Source organism: Labrus bergylta, chromosome 1 (genome assembly GCF_963930695.1).
Source record: "Labrus bergylta chromosome 1, fLabBer1.1, whole genome shotgun sequence".
NCBI classification, from domain to species: domain Eukaryota; kingdom Metazoa; phylum Chordata; class Actinopteri; order Labriformes; family Labridae; genus Labrus; species Labrus bergylta.
The window spans coordinates 9,774,454-9,794,554 of record NC_089195.1 but is presented as its reverse complement, the minus strand read 5'-3'; the positions used below and the strand labels follow the sequence as shown (position 1 = coordinate 9,794,554).

Here is a 20,101-nt window from a genome sequence, read left to right as displayed (position 1 = left end):
GTTTGCCCCAGGAACTGATATATATTGTACAAGACACAAAATGTGTTTGAGAACAGCTCGTAGCAGCTTCACAGCATATCAGAGACTCAGAGATATTGAAAATGAACTAGTAAATCATAAAGTATAGCAGCATTACCTCCTTTAACTAGTGCAGTGCACGCCTTTTGAGAAAATAATTTTCACAGCAAACGTTCCATCTGTGAGGGGCTTCACAGATTTGAACAGTTTTACTTGGGCTAAAGTAGGACATGATGATCACTGCAACACACCAGCATCATAATTTTTCTACTCCTAATCAACACACAGCAACACTAATAGCAGCAATTTCCCTTCATTTCATAAGAATGACATAACGCACAACACCCAAACTACCATGATAATATCTCAGATATGACTGTAGTCAAAACAAACATGACTTCTAGCTTTTCCTTTCAGCACACACAAATGATTACTTTTCTACCATCAAACCCATCAGACATGAAACAAGACATCTCAATTAACTTTCATCTTGTTCCCTTTAGAACTGTTACTAATGAACAGCTCAGAGTTATGATGGAATTACAGATCGCACTCTTGATTTGGCAGTGAGTTTTTTGTGTTCACATTGTTCATCGGAGTGTCCTGAATCCTCTCGTTGCAGTCTTGTATGTCTCTTTAAAGTAATAATATCGACTATTAAGGATTGTGTTGCACGATTCAATCAAAAACGGCACCGACAAGTGGGTCCCAAAGCTTGAGACCATGAAACAAATAAACTGAACCTGTGCTGTGCAGAGACGTTCACTAGCACTTCATTGAATATTTAAAGCTCCTGTGTGAAACTTTTGGTTTGTGTATTTTTGAGGCCCCCTGTGGACAAAGTCCGATCTCTCTGCTGATCTTGTCCTGTACATGTGTAAGTTGTTTTTCTGATGAAAAATCTCCTGCTTTCTTTTAACAGTCAAATGTGTCTCTCAATTCAGTGAGTCTTTGCTGTGAAAATGCTACTATAAAAAGGCTGTTCCAGCAGTGAGCTGATAATCTTCACATCTGACACCTACCCTGCGGCAACTGTTACAGGCATACAATGTTTTAAAATTGAAATAATCAGTCCTCTTGCTGATGATCTGGTAATGGTTTTTAGATCACATAGAGGCATCAGTATGTTTAATAACTAGCTGAAAACTCCTCATAGTAGCTTTTAGTTCTAAAAAGGCATTTTATTTTAAAGGGGACATATATTAGGGACAATTTAGAAAAATCTACTTTGACAGTGTTTTTGAACATATACTTGGGTAACCGGAGTGTCTGTCTACCCACAAAATGTGAAATAAACCCATCCAGTCCTTTGTTTGTGGTCTTCATAAGTCTTACAACACAGAAAAGTGCTCAGTTTCAAATTTGCTCTCCTTGTGACGTCACAGTGGGATTCTGGTAAAAAAAAGTAAAAATCCCCTCCCCTTCCCTGGTATCTCCACCATAGGTGGTATCTCCACCTATGGTGCTCATTACATTTTTTTTCTCACTACACAGCTCCTACATTGCACCTTTTGTACATTTTGTGTTTATATTTTTTATATTTTATATTCTACATTTTTTTATTATATTTTATATATTGTAATAGCTTCTTCTACTGTATTATTTAAGTTGTCGCTAGTTCTCCTTTATTTCCTTGTTAATTGTTTAGCACCAATACATCAAGTCAAATTCCTTGTATGTGTAAATGTACTTGCCAATAAACCCCGATTCTGATTCTGATTCTGATTTAAAGAGACACACACACCAAAACTGAGTGTTCTGAGAGAGATGGTTTCTACAGGGTCACAAACCTCTTCTGGTGCTTCATTCATGTTATATTTTGACCAAAGCACAGCACAGATGTTTCATTTAGACCACAGGGGAATGTATGTAGGGGTATATTGTGTCCTCTTTAAATTTTAGGAGGAACACTAAAACCAACATTCTGGATAGAAATGAGACAATGATTCTGGTGCCATTGCAGACCTGTACAGTATCTTTTAGTGTTAGCCAACAGAATAGCTCTCCTTTCATGTCTATTAGAAGTCTAAATAACCCATCAACACCTTGTCCCTTCAAAAAGAAACAACACACAGGTCCAGTGTGATCTCTGTTTTGGGAAACGGCTTATTAAAAGGAGCGTGGGGGTGGATGAATTCTCGATTGCGTAATAACAAATTTTCTTCAGTAGTGCATGGCTACAGATCCTTGGCAACATGTGCTGGAAGCAGACTCAGCTCCTTAACTACATCCACAACACAAAACTACCAAAGCATTCCTTCTGGAGTGGCAATTATCAGAGGCTACCAGAAACTAAACGAGTTGTTAATGAGTCTTTCAGAGTTTTAAGAGGTAATAGGAAGAACTGTATCTTTTGTAATTTATGAAAAACAGATACATTTTGATAAGATGAAACAAAAAAATTATACTGCTTGGATTGGCCTGAAAATATACAGAAATAACACTTCACCTGTTACAATAAGGGCCTCTAATTCATCCTACCAGCTTCCTTAATACAATCTAGGGCCTATTCTTTACTCTTTTTCAGCTCTATAGTTCTCATAGTCATAGAAGCAAATTCTCTCTCTACTACTATAAGTCCTTTGATACATCACACAAGTCGACCATACAGAGGCGCCCATGATCAGGTCACAGAGGTCCAGATCAAAAGTCTCTTCATAAAAGAAATTCACACAACTGGCTCTTCAAAGTGAGGTTTCATATCATGTCATCTTCAAGGCAACAGGAACCTTGTTGTGATTTCTCTTTAGACAGTGGCACCTTTATTTTCTTTTGTTGGTTGTACACAGGTTTGCCAAGTGGGGCGAATTTGGAGGCCAAAGCATTTTCCAGTTATTGCCCAATAAAGCGAGCTTACACTGACACAGTTGTTTGAGAACAACAAAAGCGGGAGTTGAAGGGGAGTATCAGATACTGACATAGCCAACCTATAGACTGAATTGCTAAAAGCAAATGTTTTACTGTACCACCTTTAATTCTCTGCTCGGCACATCTGAACCGCCACAGACAGGCTGAACTGTTGTGTTCGTGTTGGACGTGTGTGTGTGTTCTACCAAGAGGAAAATAAACGTAAAGTAAAAGTCATAATGCCAGATCAGACAGGCTTTGGGAATGCACTGCACCTAGATTCACACTCCTTAACTGTTGTACTAATCGGGTCTTAAAAGCTACACTCCATGTTGTACCAGAATCTGAAGAATGTAGGCCAATTCAAAAGCCAGTCCTTAAACGCTACAAACCCAAGAGTTCAATCCAGACAACATGTCAATCACCAAAAGTCAATCATGAGTTCATTCATTTATATTTCACCTAACAACTGAAAACTCAAACGTTGAATGAAATCTATATCAGAGAAATATTCAATAAGCGTAGTCTATACTGCAATGTGTGGGGCTTTTTTAAACTACTGTGTTACATTTTACTATTTGATACTTTTCTTTATGTTTTTAAGTATTGAAAAAAAAATCATCTTCACTGCTTGGTGACTCTGCTTCATGTGTACAAGACTGTGAATTCTCGCAATTAAAAGAAAAATAAACACATCAGGTTCAGTGTGCAAGGTGAAAACAGGAGGACTCAAGCCTGTACATGGGGCGCGACCAATCTGCCAGGCAATCTGCGCCCCAATGTGAACCAGTATTATAAAAAAAATACTAAAACATCAGCTTTTCGTAATGTCGATAGATTCAAGTTCTTAGGACTCATATTCTTAATGTATAGCCTATCTATGAAGTACCCCTCAGGTTCTAAAATCACCCCTATAGGGTTGCTAGCAAAGTTGACACATACAATTATTAGCTGTAGAAACTGAATTTTAGGTTTCGGTTTATTTACATTTGCTTGGGGTCTGTTTTGATATTTAAGACAGACTGAAGGTATGATGGTGCCAGTCTTCATTGACCCTTTTTATAAAGGCCTGAGTTCCACCAAAACTATATTTCACTGATCTATTAAGTAGGTAAAATGTAATCTGATACTTGTTTGAGAAACATTGAGAAAACATCCTTACAGCTGCAATTATTACTTTACTTAATATAATGAAGAATCAAAGTACTTTCTAAAGCCCCTTTTCGACCAAAGGCTCTGAGAACTTTTAGTTCCTGGGACTTCTCTTCAAGGAACTAAATGGTCCCTGTGGCCAGCATTTGCACCATGGCCTGAAGTCCTGGAAAGTTTATGCAAATCAGGCTAATGAGGTATTGGGAAGCAATAAAAGTCACTGCACTACACTGTTAGTAGAGTAGTTGGCGGTAAGAATGACTAAGGATGACGCCACACAAGGCTAGGACAGGCCAGCATCATAATTTTTATGACACTACAGTTAGGCTGTTAGCATGGAGGAGGTTCAGCTTGAGCTGTTTTTGATCATGCTGTATTGCATTAAAAATGGATTCATTGAATCAACCTTGAATTGCTCAACATTTTAAATATAGAAGGTGACCTAAAACGCTGCAAGTGTCTAACCAATCAGAGACGTAAAGCACTGCAGGCCCTGCCCCCAAGATCCCTGGACCTTTGGGAAGTACTACCCCCCGAGCAGGATCTTGTCAAGGGGTTGATTAATAATCCTAGAACTAAATGTAGACCCTGGGTCCTGTGGTCGAAATGGATGAAGTTCCTCAAAAGGTTCCTTGTTCCAGGGGAAAGTTCCTGCATGGGGCTTAAGTCACTCCTGGTGATGAAATCTTGTGGGAATTTAAGCTCACAAGAGTTTTAGTGTCCTTCAGCTCAATGTTTTGGTGTTCCAGCCCATAAGAGAAAGTAAAACAAATAATATAGATTTGTGTTTGCCTAGTTGCAGAAAAAAAGAAATCCAAATGTTGATAGATGTCTGCTGAATGTGTAAATGTAAAACGTTTTCATTAGCATGTTACTATATAATTTACTACTCACTTAAGAGGGTGATATAAGTCCATGTCTTTGAACTGACTCCACTAATGTCTTTATAGGCAACATATACTTCAGCCTAACAGGGACTAAAATGAGGGACATTGAAATGTTTACAGTGATGGATCACCTGCAGTGTTTCCAGGAACTTTCAAGTCTCTGCAGATCTAATGAGCTAAAACATACAAAACAGTGTTTGGTCCATTGAATCGAAAGTAAAAGGAAGAATAGCAGAAAAGTTACCGTCCAACTCGTTTCTACAACAGAAGTTTTGGCCTTCTCTCATCAAAGAAATCCATTACTTAGTGCATGTGAAAAACACATACCTGAATGGTATGCGGGTGTATGACAGTAAAAATAATGGTTACTTAAGGTTTACATCCATCTCCCAAAATCTAGTATTTCCATTCAACCAAAATTTAAAATTTTTGATTTACAACACTCACATAAGAATGACACTCAAGTGTTTGTCACGTACTTGTAACATGCATGGACAAACTTTTGTACAAAAAATACATTTCACAGAAGAAAAAAACATATATTTATGCTTTCACAATTGCACAATACTCCTGAAAAACTTCTGAAGATTGTTAAGGTGAACAGCATACTGCCGAATTTCTCACTCTGCCTTTATCAAGAGTTTCTCCTGCCAGCCAGGTTTTTAAAAAAAATCTTTACGCAGAAAGTCTGAGTGAGCAGATATGGGAACGCAGCAGGATATAATCATGAAAAGTCACTTTGAACAAGAGAGAGGTGACGTTTATTCTCTGTGATCTGAGGGTGATTAAACTTCTGTATGACGTTTGCCAGCATGTTGTCCAGTTGACCTACACATAGCATTGATATTAAGCCAAATATTGTCATCATAGCGTCGTACAGCAGACTCTGTAGCTTTGTCCCACAGTGAGGTGCATCTGTAAATAACCATAACAAGAGGATTTCAGAGGCAGTCCTCCTGAAATTCTCTAGAAATGTTCAAGAATGTGAAAATGGCTTATAGCATCTAATGCCGTCTCCCTGACACATAGCCTGGTAATTAAAAAAAAGACAACCTTTGGATTGAGGTCATTATTTCTGAGAAAAGGAGCGGCTGGCAGGAGTAGTCCTGCTGAGTTCAAAGGGGTGTCCCTCATCAGGAAACATTAAGTGTCCTGACCAACATGCTGCCATTTAATCCCAACACTTTTTGCAGCATTAGCACCAAGGGTTACCAAGTAAACACACACACACACACACATTTAAGACATTTGCTATGATACGATCCACACAAACATCCTGAAAGAATAAAGCATGAGAAGCAACCCACAAAACTCCTGTCAGTATATCAAAAAAAAGGGCTAACAGAGGGGAACGGGAGAGTTTCACTTTAAGACAAAGCACTGAGCAAAGGACCGTGAAGGCTGTTGAATCTGAATTAAGCATAGATTGGCCTATATTGTGGCAATCAGGGAACTAGTTCAAGACGTGCCTGGCCTCATGTAGACTCATTTACACTGGGGATCTTACTCTAAAACAGTGAAGCGTGCACATATACTCACAGCATGCTCTTCTACAACGATGGTCATTTATCTTTGGTATGACAGGCGTTCTAATTTATCACTTGGGTCTGTGCATTGTTTTTTTTAATCAGGAAGACATTTGGGGAATAAAGTTTTCCTTGCCTCTGCTGGGTCAAGTCCCAGTCCCCCTGTGGATTACAATATTCGAGTTAGGCGGGTGTCCTGCCCTCCCCAGGGGCAGAGATAAGGGTTCTGGAGAAGAATACCTGTGCATAACCTGAAATCAGCTCTTCAAACATCCTCCACTCACATGGCTGGTTACGCAGCATGTGAGTGAGTGAATAACTTTCAGGAATAAGGCACATAACTCAAAGTCAGAGAGGCAGCTAAATCCCTGTTTCTGACTCAACTACTTGGTTTGGTCCCAAATGGCACACACTGACCCACTCATTAACTGGCAAACCTGTAGCTTGACAGGCAGCCCCTGGATGACAGTAATTGTTGCAATCGCGGACCGAGAGCAATTAATGAAGGGGTCAGAAGTTTCCAGAGGGGTGTCGGCCCAAATTAAACAGCTCCTGCATGAATCTGACCGTAACCCCTAACCTGGGGAGCCGGAAACATGAGTGTGTGCTTACAGTTGATTACGGACTTGATTGTCACTGCGAGGTAAATGTTGAGCTAGTACAGTATTTAAAGCTCCTGGGAGTAACTTTTGGTTTGTGTTGATTTTCTAACCCTCCATAATCTAGCCATGCTTTCTTAAACAGTCAAACGTATCACTCTTTGAGAATCTTTTCCAGAAAGAAAAAGGCTGTCAATCAGTCATCTGACACCTACCCTACGGCGGCAGTTTCAGGCATTAAAAAAATCTACCTTGTCACTGATGGTCTTGTTTGCTTTTGTAGGTCATACGGAGACATTAATATAAATATCAGTCTGTTTGAAAACCAGATAAAACTCCTCACAGTACACCTTTAAATCATTCTAACAACCAAACAGCTTCCTCTATGTTTCCTTTAGCATTTCATATTTTTAATTCTCCATTATTTCATGTTGCAAATTTGCAAATAGGCACCTATAAGCATCTCGCACAAATCCAAATGTACAAAGAGAAACTTAGTGGAAGTGTATATCCAATGCTGCTGCACAGTCTCTCATATGAGCATTTTTTTGTAACAGACTTCAGACGTCTGTGCAGCTCTGCAAGCGGCATCAAATTAATTAACAGTGACTTAGAATACAAAGCACTTTGAACTGAGTGTGTGCTGCGAACAGAGCCAGATTGACGGGAAACTTTGACCTGCAGCCCCTCGCTACAACCGTTGCTTATGATTTCCATGAGGGGCTGAAGGCGAATTCCCTCTGGCCTGGGCCAACCGCAGCAACTACTTTATAGCTGCACCTGTATGATGAACTAATGTAGTCTGCATGATAGTGGCATAATGTGGATGTGCAATGTTTTGTATTTCACAGGGAGGAAACATACAATATTCCTAAAATCCTATCAAATCTTGAGTACAGATCAACCTGAGGCAATAGAAACCATTAACAACACCGAGTTGTCCCTTGATTTGAATCTTCTGTCATCACACACTCAGTATAGATTGTATTCCCAGTTAACGGGTTCCGGCTATTTTTTAACAAGTTTCAGAGTAGTAATAGAGATGATTTATTGACTAAAACTGATATCATCAAATCATAAGTATCATCTTGATATCATAATAGGACAATAAACTGTGCGTCTGTTAAAGGCAGGGTTGGTCGAAAAACCCTTGTGAGCTAGTGCACACAAGGGGTAGAAAATCAGAAGGGAGACAGGGAGGCATGATTGGTTCATTAAGTTGGTACCTTGTGGCAGACCAATAAGGTGCCAATTTGATGAACAAATCAAGTCTTTAAATGCTCACAACTCCTAAAGATGACAGGTTTTTAATGTTCATTTTTCAGAGCACATGACTTATTCATTTCTGTCAGGACCTAAACACAATTTCAACAACATTCTTAATCAGGATCTGGTGAATATATCTAACTCTGCCTTTAACGTGCAAAACAAATGCCACAAATAATGACTGCAGAATCGAACATTTCCACCTAAACTCACAGATAAGGATTTCAGTGAGCACAAAGGCTGATGACATTACTTTGTCCTGTGACAGGACCCAGGAGAAAAATACATCATTTGTACAAAACAAGGGGGTGACCCTTGATGTACCAAGGAATTCGATGAAAGCAGGAGTCAAACCCAAACAACCTACAGACAGGGGAGTGTCCCAAAAACAAGCTGTGAAATGTAAATAGAGGTCATTATTCAGTCTGTGTGAAAGAAGTGCAAAGTAGAACAATAAACTAGAGTGTGGTAACGCTGTATGACACATTGTATCAATAATAATAGTTTAAAAGTTATTTTATATATTTGTATTGATACAGAAAACTGTTTAGTTGTTTGCTCAAATTAGTGCTATGGGGTGCTAGTGGCCAAGTGATTAGGGCGCGCGCCCTCAGGCTGTGGTCCCTGAAGCTGGCAGCCAAGGTTCACATCTGATCTGTGGCTTCTTTCTCACGTGTCATTACCCACCGTCTCTGTCCCTAACTTCTGACTCTTAGGGTTGGCTGTTGCAGAACTGCAGAACTGCAGAACTGCAACTAGAAGGTTGGGGGTTCGATACCCAGCTCATGCAGCAACATGTCCGATGTGTCCTTGGGGCAAGACACTTACACCCCAGTTGCTCCCACCGCTTTGTCTGTGGTGTATGAATGTGTTTGAATGGGATTAGTTCCTTCTGATGGTCACTTTACATAGCAGCCTCTGCCATCAGTGTGTGAATGCTTTTAGTAGTCAGAAGACTAGAAAAGCGCTTTACCATTTATTCGATCACTGTCCTATCTAAATATAGACATAGAAAGCCCTTCAATAAATCCTTGTAAAAAAAAAAAAAAGTAGTACTATGATTTTGGATGTTACAAAGATACAAGTGTAGATCCAAAAGCCCTGGTTAACTATTTCAAACAGATGTTATGCATACTGTGAGGTGATTGTTGTCATAAATTAGACTTAAAAATCACGATATATTGCCTTAAGCACAGTATGGCAATAATCATTTTGAACCAATTTTTCCTACACTTTGGTAAATGTTTGTTTTTTCTATCAGCAAAAAAACAAAACTAAATCTCTACAACAGACATGCTTTTTAAGAATGTTTACAGATGGTTTGAGAATAACAGAGCTTCTGGCCTCAGTTTTCAGTCGCCAACAGTAAACTAGTTAGACGAGAGGAGGACATGAAGGCAGAGAGTTCCTTCTTTCTAAGCACTGTGAACAATGTTGATCCAACTATCAACTTGAGAGGTGAGAAAAGAGATGAAATGGAGGAAAGATGGGATTACTTGGATGGAGTCTGCCTCTTATGCTCTCCACAGTGTTTAAATAACCAAAGCTGGCTAAAGCCCAAGACAAAATTACTCAGACTATAAACGAACATCATAACGGCCTATAACCTTTTCTCCTCGCCCTTTAGATTCTACATTAATACGCAATATGTTGATAGAGAATAACACAAACATGACACCAGAGTCACAACAGGTGTGCTCTGATCAGTGTAGAAGTATTAAACTGTGATTTGTCAATGACCGCGCATCAGCACAGCAGAGCGCTTAGTTCTCTTGTTTATCTAGTGAAAACTTCACTTTGCCTTTATGTTCAATCTGCTGTTGAAATTTTAAGTTTTCTGTTGATACTCCTGTAATATGGTCAAAAATGTGTCCACTCCTATCTGTTTCATTGTCTGACCAACATCTGACCCACAGGTCAAGAAGCAGGTGTTGAACTTGAACATTAAGAAAGAACATCTCCTCCATCAAATGTTCACAATCCTCTTGGACTAGCACATGTAGAGATACGAGAGAGATACTCGGGTCAGATTTGCTGATCATGATATTGTGATAATAGAGTTGAACATGTCACAGTGTCACATTCACTTGCTCTGTTTGAAAAAGGACAAAAACAAGAAAATCGAGTGGAATTGATGTTTTATGCTGCAAGTGCATTTCTGTAAATAATGGAGTGTGATGAAAACAAACAAACCCCCACAGCTAGTGTATTATGTAATGCTAATTTGGCATTTGGAACTAAACCTAATTTCTGGTAATGGAGCTGAATGGTTTGTTCTGTTTTTACACCCAATTAATCAGCTTAAAGCAAAGTGAGTATTCTCATTTGCACGCAATGCATCGACCGTGCTTTTTTTTCCCAAAAGTATTGATGACTCAGGGGTTGAGCAGGTGTGCTAATGTATCATGAGGTCACACCTATAGGACATTAAAAGAACAAACTGGTACCAAATCCTCCAACACTGCCAGGAATACCTTAGTCAGAGGCCAGAACAGAGAGGGGGTTGGCTATGCAAAACATCAGGTAAACCATGGGTGAGGTAAACATCTTTCACAAACACCATGCGCATAAACACACACGCAACACACGAGGGGCTCGAGGGTTTTAGAGGCTGTTATTCATTATCCACACGACTGCATTCCAGGGCTGGACAAAAGGAGTTATCGCCACCATCATTCAGAGGCAAGCACAAGAGAGGTAGAGAGGGATTTAAGCAGGTTCTCAAACAAGATGCCCCCACCTGATAACCTTAGCACCGCCGTTGCACCATTCCCACATGTCCCCTAATGCATTCACAAATCAGAGTGTGAGAGTGAGGAAGAGGGGGGGAGAGAGAGAGAGAGGGGGGGGAGGGGGGTAGGAGTGAGAGGAGGAAAGTAAGACACAGAGAAGGAGGAGAGAGAGAGAGAGAGAGAGAGAGAAACTGTGTGAACATTAACAGTGAATGGAAGCGATGGAGGAAGATAAGGACACCTCCTCCCTCCTCCTCGCTACAGGAAGTGACCACTGAGGCTGTGTTAAGTTCACCTCACTACTGATGAGGCTGCTTCACTGCTTTGATTAGAAATGCCAAAACAGCGCCATGTTCTTCTTCTTTTTCCATCACAACCTGGAATTTCGGATTTCAAAGTAGAGAGCCGGCTGGTTGTGAAAATCAGGGCCAGTGCCAATCTGTAAAATAACTATTTAGCCGATTGCCGATCAAGATACCAATATTTGCATCACTACACCTTCATAATCATTTGTGTGTGTTTGTCAGATTAGCTGTGTGACTGGATGTGTTCAGACTGTTGTGAATAGTTCCTCCTGTTGGAAACTAAAACAGAGTTTGTCCAACAGGTAACTTTTCTTTACAATAAAGACTTGTTTTTTTGTTTTTTTATCAGCAGTACGGTCGGCTTTACTAGCTTGCCAGCATTAAATGAATGCACAGCACAGATACACATTGGCGACTTATTAAGTGCCAATGGGCCGATGTCTGTAAACAAGGCTGATATACAGATGTTTACCAACACGTCTGTGCATCCCTAGTTTAAAGTGTTTAGGATTCACTCAGGGACCACAGGGATTAAATCAGTATAAAGGGACACGCTGTGGCTTCCTCTATAACCTCTAATATACTATTACATAACTGCCTCATCAGAAGGGGCAGGGTGGACAGGTGAAAGGTCAGGTGCCATGACCTTTGTCACTTAAGAGTCAACAGAGGTTTAACGAATAAGAAGACTTTTATCTCGCATGGGATCAGAAAAGGTAAATGAATAATAAAGTGGATATTTGAGGAAAGAGGGGGTTCCTCTAAGGAGCTTTTCTCACCTTTTTTAAACTCCTCCAGCATCGTATCCAGCTTGGTGTCATTGAACACAAAATGCAACGGGTGGCTGTAAAACTTTGTGATGGTTTTCAGCGGGGTGCAATCATCCGGGTCCACAAACGCCAGGTCCTTGACAAACAGCAGATCCACTATGTTGGACCTCTCACCCTCGTACACAGGGATGCGCGTGTAGCCACTCTTCATGATCTCGGACATGGTGTTGAAGTCGAGGATGGTATCCCCAGGGATCATGAAGCAATCTCTGAGTGGTGTCATCACGTCCTCCACGGTTTTAGTCCTGAGCTCCAGCGCGCCCTGGATGATGTTCAGCTCCTCCTTCACCAGGTCGTTGTAGGGGTCCGTGACGCGCAGCATCTCCAGAAGCTTCTCCCGGTTGTACACGGTTCCTATCTCCTGTCCCAGAAGGTAGTCCAGCAGCTTGCTCACCGGGTAGGACGCGGGGAAGGTGAGCAGCATGAAGAACTTGGTGAGGAATATGGTGTTGGCGCCGACAGCGAGGCCATGCCTGGAGCAGATGGCCTGTGGCACAATTTCTCCAAAAATCACTATTCCAATGGTGGACATGACCACCGCAATCAACCCGGAACCAGCGATATCATCCAGCAGAATAGTCAGCGTGGTGTTCACCAACACGTTCCCGAGCAAGAGCGAGCAAAGCAAGTAATTCCCTTGGCTCCTGACCGGCTCTATTTTTTTGGCGTAATTCTTCTCCTTCTCCGTGCCGCAGTTCTGCACTATCTGGAGCTCCATGGGGTCCAGAGCCATGAGCCCCAGGTTCAAGCCGCTGAACATACCCGACAGGCAAAGCAGCATGGAGATGAAGATGACCTGGAGCCAGAAAGGCAGCAGAAACTTTTTCTCCTCCACCACGATTACTTTAGTGTCATCCCCGTCGTGGTAGATCCAGGTGTTCTCCGTCCAAGGGTCGTGCATCCCGGCCACGGCCGGTGTCGCGGTGGCGATGCAAAGGTAATACGATTTACTCCTCTCCGTCTTTCGCAGGGGTTTGACATCAATTTCAACTATTCCGGATGTTTTTCGACTCAGGATGATGTTGGGCAATATAATTATATCCGAAGTCCTAATACCGCAGGGATGCAAGCCGGAGGAGTCCTCTTGGCTCTGGTTATCCCCCGAGGAGCTGTCAAGGCTCCCGACCGTCCTGCTCCGCTCATGTTCCGTGAAAGCAATTTTGGACCAGGTCTCGTTGTTGATGTTCTGCCCGTACACTCTTAATTTCACCCGAGACCGCTCACTCACCCGCAGGTAGCCCCTATCCATAAAAGAAATGTCGTCCGTGTCCTCCAGTCGCAGCCCTATGATGACGGTCTCCTCGGACCCTTCCTTGCCACTTGTCGGGGTGACACAACAGCCAGTGACAGTTAAGAAAATCATCGCCAAAGCTCGGACCCGGTTAAGTGACGCCATTTTTGCAGCGGTGGGTTCTTGGGATGACGGCTCTGCCATATTGATAACCACTGGCAACCAACCTCCTGAATGAAAAAGGCTTTAAAAATTCAGAGCCAGTCGGAGTCCGCCTTCATCTCCGCCGAGGGTTGCCGTGACTTGTGCATCGGGACCTGTTCGTTCCCACTACGTGTCCGACACTGATGACTCGCGAGCGCAGGCTTATGGGCCAACTCGTGCCTCCCCTGATGTCCCCAAGACAGGCGACGGCGGCGACCAATCAGAACGCGTCACTGGCTGGAAGGCGGGGCGTACGCAGCCTCCTTCGCGAATCACATTCCAAAACAAGTGCACCTCATGTTAAGAGACAGTCAGGACTCTACTCGTGACTTTTTAAAAACAGATTTTCTACAAACTTCATTTTTAAATTAAAATAAATTACTAAGTAATAAAGTTATCAGTAAATAAAGATGAACATGTGTGGAGCACTAAGTTCTAAAATATAATCGACATAATTTTTGTTTTACATGAAACATTTATTTTCAAACCCAACGTTTTTGTTTTCAAATAGGCTACTTCATTTTAGCTGTATTGAAGTGCAATAAATGATTTATTAAGAGCATGCTTATGGCACAATTGATCCAAATGGGATTTAAATAAAATCGAAAAGTTTTTATTTTTGTCAACTTTTGAAGTAATCCATGGGGATCACTTTTAGGTGGGTGTTAAAATCAATTCAACCATAGATATATTTTGTTTTTATTAACCTGGAAAATTTTAGAAGGCCTGGAGAGTTTTAAGATTTTTGACTTCACAAGGAAAAGAAAAAAAAAAAGAGTAAATCAGCAGAGAAATCCATTATTCTGTGGAACAAAAATATAACTTTAATTTGACCTCAAAGATTTATCTTGGAGACCCATGGCGTGTTGGGACTCACTAATTGTCAATCATAGTAACAGTATATCATTTCACAGGGCTTGTCTGCTCACCAAGAACAATTTTAAAGGCATCATTTTAAGTCAAATGCAGATCCTCCTGCTGTTTTATGCAGACTATTTATTGTCCAAAGGCGTAGTCTATGCTTCTGTTGAAAGGAACCCACAATAAATAAATATGTATATATATGCAAATAAAAACAAAACACTTTTCTGATTGACAACATTTACTCGTAGCAACAATTAAAACATACATTATTTATAACAGTGATGATCATTAGAAAGCTGTTGCATAGCTCACAATAGTACAAAATCAGTCAATATGCAGCATAACTAAACTATTAGAATCAGAGTTACTACACCGTGGGGTCACTTTTAAAGGCAATGGTGGGAAAAGTCCCAATAAAGGCGTGAATGGGATAAATATAACATGGATATATTTTTCTTCAGAGAGAAGATCTCTCTGAAGAAAAATACAGTTTCTTACAATTTACAAGACTTTTCAAGATGAAGTAAAAGTCTCACATTTTGGGGAATTCTTGGCTTGCCTTGGTACAAAACCAACATAATGATTTATGAAGCAAAATAGTTATTTTTAAATCATATTTAAAAGCAAATTAGATTGTCTTCAAAGGTGCACCATAAATCAGTAAGACACATGTTAATAGTTGAGTAAGGATTCATTTACACAACACAATGACAAAGCACGGGGCATAATTAGGTCAGTTCCTATTATCCTGCATACACAGTAATATGCAGGGCCTGTATATCACAGTGCTCTTCCCACCATCACTTGCAGCAGGATGCAGACTTTGTGCTGCAGCACCCCCCTGTGGCTGATCCTGGACTCGGTTTCTCCAGCTGTGAGGCCAGTTCAAAAGGATCCACAACGCCGGCCTGTGACAAAAGTTCAAAAAGGAAAAAACCCTTAGGAATATACAGCCTGAATGCAGGCAACATTTATACGTGGTATTTTAAGAGTCCATTTAGTCAAATAAGGAATTTATAAAAATTCAGGATGAATTCTAATTTTTCCTAATAATCTAACATAAACACCAGTTATGCAGAACATTATTTATAAGCAGAATAGAAGTTTTAGACTGAGCTTTAAGATGCAGGTTGATGCACGTGCCTCAACACTGGTTGTTCATTAAATCAGTGTTACCCAGTAGCTGTGCTTTCATGAACCAGACCATAGACTCTTTTGTTACTATTGTCACCACCCAGGTGTGTTGATTGGAGAAAAGTATCTCTGGCACGTTATTTCACATCAGAGGGCAGGTCCGAAGGTTAAACAATGGAACACAATTTGATAAATGGCAAAGAAATTGGATTAACTTCTTTGCTCTGCATAAACAAAGCAGCAATCCCCCGAGCTGGAGAATAACATGTAACTTACTGGAAAAATTCTGTTAGTGTTTTAAAACTGCAAAGTGTTGTTTGTAGATGTGTGTATGTGTGTATGTGTGCACAGAACGACCATGAGAACTGATAAGATGGCATTCCATTAGCTGAGAAGAGAACATTCCTCCCTGTTCAAGGTTCCCCAGCATGACTCCACAGTCTGGTTATGACTCCAAGACAGCTGCTTGACCTTGTGAATGTGTGTGTAAGTATGTTTGAGTGGGTATGCGAGTCTGTGTGTGTATAAGATCTTGCAGCAAGCGTCCTGTTGCACACGTATGTGTGTGTGTGTGTGTGTGTGTGTGTGTGTGTGTGTGTGTGTGTGTGTGTAGCTCAGTGCACAGTGAGGCAGTGGGGCTCTCTGGGTGTGTCACACATTTGAAACCGACACCACACACAAACTGACCTTTAGCGCTCAACACAAAACAAAAAAACAGAGACATTTCCACATCCAGGAATTAGCTGTGACACTGACCTTAGGTTTGACTGTGCAGGGCTCACAGGGGCCTCCAGGTGGCTTGAAAGTGAAGTCCTCCTTAAATCTGGAATGGGTCAGGATGGTGGCGAGCTCTGCATCGACCTCCACCACCTCACCTACCTGTGAAATACACCCACATATGACATCATTTGCATACATTGTTTTTATTTGATTAAATAAGCTGTTCTTGTTCTGCAGGATCCAAAGACCTTGAACGTGTGCTGACAGTCAAATTCAAAGCGGTCCTCCACTCCTGTAATGTTCCCGTTATATATAACCTGACAGGACTTGGCGTTGCCTTTAGGCACCTTGAACAGGCGGTAGGTGGCGGAGACAAACTTGTAGTCACCTGTATTATCAGAAGAGGTAAGAGAGAGTCAATGAATTAAACAGAGTCAACACTGAAATAAAACAATCCATAAAGACGTGTTAGATAGAACCCAGTTTACTGTACATTTAACTGTAACCCGAGCTGTGCAGCACAAATATAAATTAACTCTAACATCCTAATATACAGTATCTTATAAAGATGACCGTCAATAATATAAATATAAAACAATTAAGAGTTTTAAATCTCTCACTGTAAATGTTTAATGTAGATTCTATTGAAAAATAATACACTGACTGGTAACATCTCATCCTAAGGCCTCAGAATTTAAAAACTTTGTCAACATCCTGATGTAAATATGTTCTACACCTGCTAAAGTGTGTTCAGATAACATCTGATATAAACTGGTGCTATACAAATAAAAACTGATTGATGTCAAAGACAAAAATACAACAACATGTCAAATATTTTAGTCAGTATTGAAAGCAGGGCGGTACAACAGTTGCTTTGACAGCCATGGTGCGAGGCATGTCAAATCAATGAGTTTTTGGATTATTGTGAGCTGAAGAAAAATACAAACTCTAAGTAAAAAGAGGGTTGAAACATAAATATAGTCTTAAAATAGTGACATTTGTGCAACAGGTTTCATCTGGTTTTTAGGCTTACTACTGCACCCAACTCTGAGAAAAGCTAAATGAAACACAAACAGCAATGAATAAGTCACTACTGTTGTTTTCAGAAGTTACTGAGAAATTCTAAATATTTTCAGAGTGACTAGCATTTGTGAATGCAAAAACCAACATTTTCCACCCTAACCTTACCTGGAATTTTTCCTGCCACCCCCCTTGTAAAAATGTACGCATTAAGCAGATATGTGAACGCAGCAAATACAAGTCAGGAATATTGACCATGGGTGTGCGGATTGAGGTGATGACATTTATATCGTGTGACGAATGAGCTACCAGTGTGATCATAAAACAGCTTCATCTTCTTTTCTGGTTTCCAGTCGATCTTTTCTGCTTGTTTGTTCATGAATGTCCAATGAAACCTAGCATTGGTATAAAGGCATTTTAGTGTTGGACTCTGTTGCTTTGACTGCAATCTTTGATTTCCTCAGGCTCTTTTTTACATCATGTCTTGCCTCCTGAGACCCTCCCCCCTCCCCTCTGATAGAGAAAACTTCACGCTGTGAGGGACATATGTGAATAAGGGGTATTCAGTCCTCATGTTGTCTAGATATATTCAGGAGTACATGTGTGAAAACAGACAAATGAAAATAAATTGTAGCAAACCCAGAATTTGCTGCAGTTCTTTGTTGTCGACTGTGATGACACTCGCTGTGACCAGACGTGGTGGGCTGAAGCCAACTTCTTCAGCCAGCTGTAGCAGATCCTTCCACCAGAGCGCTCCACCAATACACTCACCTGCCAGCATAAAAAACATTGAGTCATTCCTTATGATAAATGTCTGTGAGTTTTTATTGCAGTTGGATATTAATTTGACGCACCCCACAGGACTTTGTGATTTTTAATCTCCTCTGTTACTCTTTCACTGCTGTAGACATCACTGAAGTACAGCTCACCACCATCCTAAAGACAAACAGTCCAACAGTAAGTATTATCCATGCAAACTATACAGATATGTCAGAGCATTACTGTCATGTTTAATGGGCTTTTATCAGAACTGGAGGTCAGTATACCTTGAGCACACTGTAAGCTTCAGCCAGCACTCTCCTCTTGTCTGGAGAGAGATTCACCACGCAGTTGGAACTAAAAAAAAAGAAAATCAACATTCAACAAAAGTTCGATTTTACAATTAGATAGCATTCAAATACAAAGTCAGAGAGAGACAAGAAAGGCTTCTTACATAATGATATCGAAAGAGCTCTTCTCTAGACCCGCTTCTGTTAGGGCCTCAATGTAGCCCTGGACAAAACTGACGTTGGGCTTCTTATAGCCAAATTCTTTTGTGTGATAGTCCACATATGTCCGAGCCACCTCGAGCTAGAGAAGAGAACACAGACCTGTATGAAGTCTCTCTGTTGGTGAATATTTCATGAGTAACTGTGTGATGCCATGTCCAAACCATAATGTTTGGTTGTATTTGCATCTGAAGTTGAATCAATGTCTTATTGGTAAATATAAACATATTTAGGGACATAATTTGTCTCGTAAAAGTCCAGAATAAGAAAGCTATTCTTCACAAGACCGAGGAAAGCGTCACTCCATTGTCGCAGGAAAGAAATCTGTACTTTTCACTATAATTATCTGTGTAATAATTAAGTTCTCTGATGCTGATAAACAGTACCTGGTCCTCTGTCATGTCGATGCCAATGACATGACCCTTCTCCCCCACCAGGTCACCCAGCATGTAGCAATCCCTCCCACTTCCACAGCCCAGGTCCAGTATCCTGCAGTCCTCCAAGCACTCTGGTACCACCAGACCACAGCCATAGTACCTGAAGACAAAGGGAAACCATTTTAGCTGTGTGCGGCTGAGAGATGTTTGATGTGTAGATATATCTGAAGCAACAGCAGAGATTAGAACAAACCTGGCAATGACTTCAGGGTGCACTTTCTTCAAAGCCTGACGGATGAAAGCGGGGATGGGCTTGGCCGGAGCCACACAGGCATTGGTCTTCAGGTCTGAAGTGTTTTTCAGCACTTTGCCATAATAATCCTATTGGAGAGTAATAAAAAGTAATGATTAACCAGTAGGTTGTTATTCATTAATGCACTTTAAGTGACCTAAATAAGATTGAAAAGAGGCTTAGAACAGGCCACAGATCTGTAAAACTACGTTGGTATTAGTATTCACCTTAACAATTAAAATACAATTTGTTACTAATGAGAAATATTAGACATGTACAGTGAAATGATACCTTGACATCTACGTGAATGGCGCAATCAACGAAGCCTTTGGCACACGCGCTGCAAAAGAGTTTATAGGCTACATTATCAACTAATGATAACTTTTACTTGACGTACGTTTCACTCACTGTTGGCTGGCAAATGGAAACTATGTAATACGTTCAAAATTAAGAGCAAATTAAGTAAGCAAACAAGTGTTTGACTAACGTAAATAAATGACAGCAGTGTGAATGTAACGTTATAGGGCGGCTACATCAAACATAGCCTGGACATGACGTCACATCTTTAGCTCTATAAGTAGGCTAAATGCAAACAAAATGATTACAGCTACATTGCATATCTTAGAAGTTTCTTACCTCTTTTCTCCAGACATTATTTCGAGTACAAAGTCAACACCTGCTCTGTCACAGTCCTCCCTGCAGCTGTACGCTAGCTCGACTCTGTACAGTGTACACAGACTGAGCAGGTCATGAGTCCTGTGACATCACGGCCTTTTTTATTACACTTTATTAGGATCCTAGGAACACAGTTGAACCATATAGGACAGTT

The 20,101-nt window shown here is 40.7% G+C and overlaps 2 protein-coding genes across 2 annotated transcripts in view; both read right to left on the bottom strand.

The window, feature by feature from the left end:
* cnnm2b (cyclin and CBS domain divalent metal cation transport mediator 2b) overlaps window positions 1–14,533 on the bottom strand; it is a 54,604-nt gene extending 40,071 nt beyond the window's left edge. The window contains exon 1 of the mRNA XM_020642809.3: window positions 12,112–14,533. Within this exon, the coding sequence (XP_020498465.1) occupies window positions 12,112–13,597 (1,486 nt within the window). The 5' untranslated portion in view covers window positions 13,598–14,533. The remainder of the gene's footprint in view (window positions 1–12,111) is intronic.
* A 148-nt stretch (window positions 14,534–14,681) lies between these two features.
* as3mt (arsenite methyltransferase) lies at window positions 14,682–20,101 on the bottom strand. Its single transcript, XM_020642812.3, has 11 exons — window positions 19,909–20,101; window positions 19,564–19,612; window positions 19,234–19,361; window positions 18,990–19,140; window positions 18,549–18,685; window positions 18,382–18,451; window positions 18,190–18,271; window positions 17,975–18,106; window positions 16,564–16,703; window positions 16,352–16,474; window positions 14,682–15,369 (listed from the first exon to the last, which is right to left on the bottom strand). The coding sequence occupies exons 1-11, from the start codon at window positions 19,923–19,925 to the stop codon at window positions 15,262–15,264; spliced, it is 1,137 nt and encodes a 378-aa protein (XP_020498468.2). The 5' UTR covers window positions 19,926–20,101; the 3' UTR covers window positions 14,682–15,261.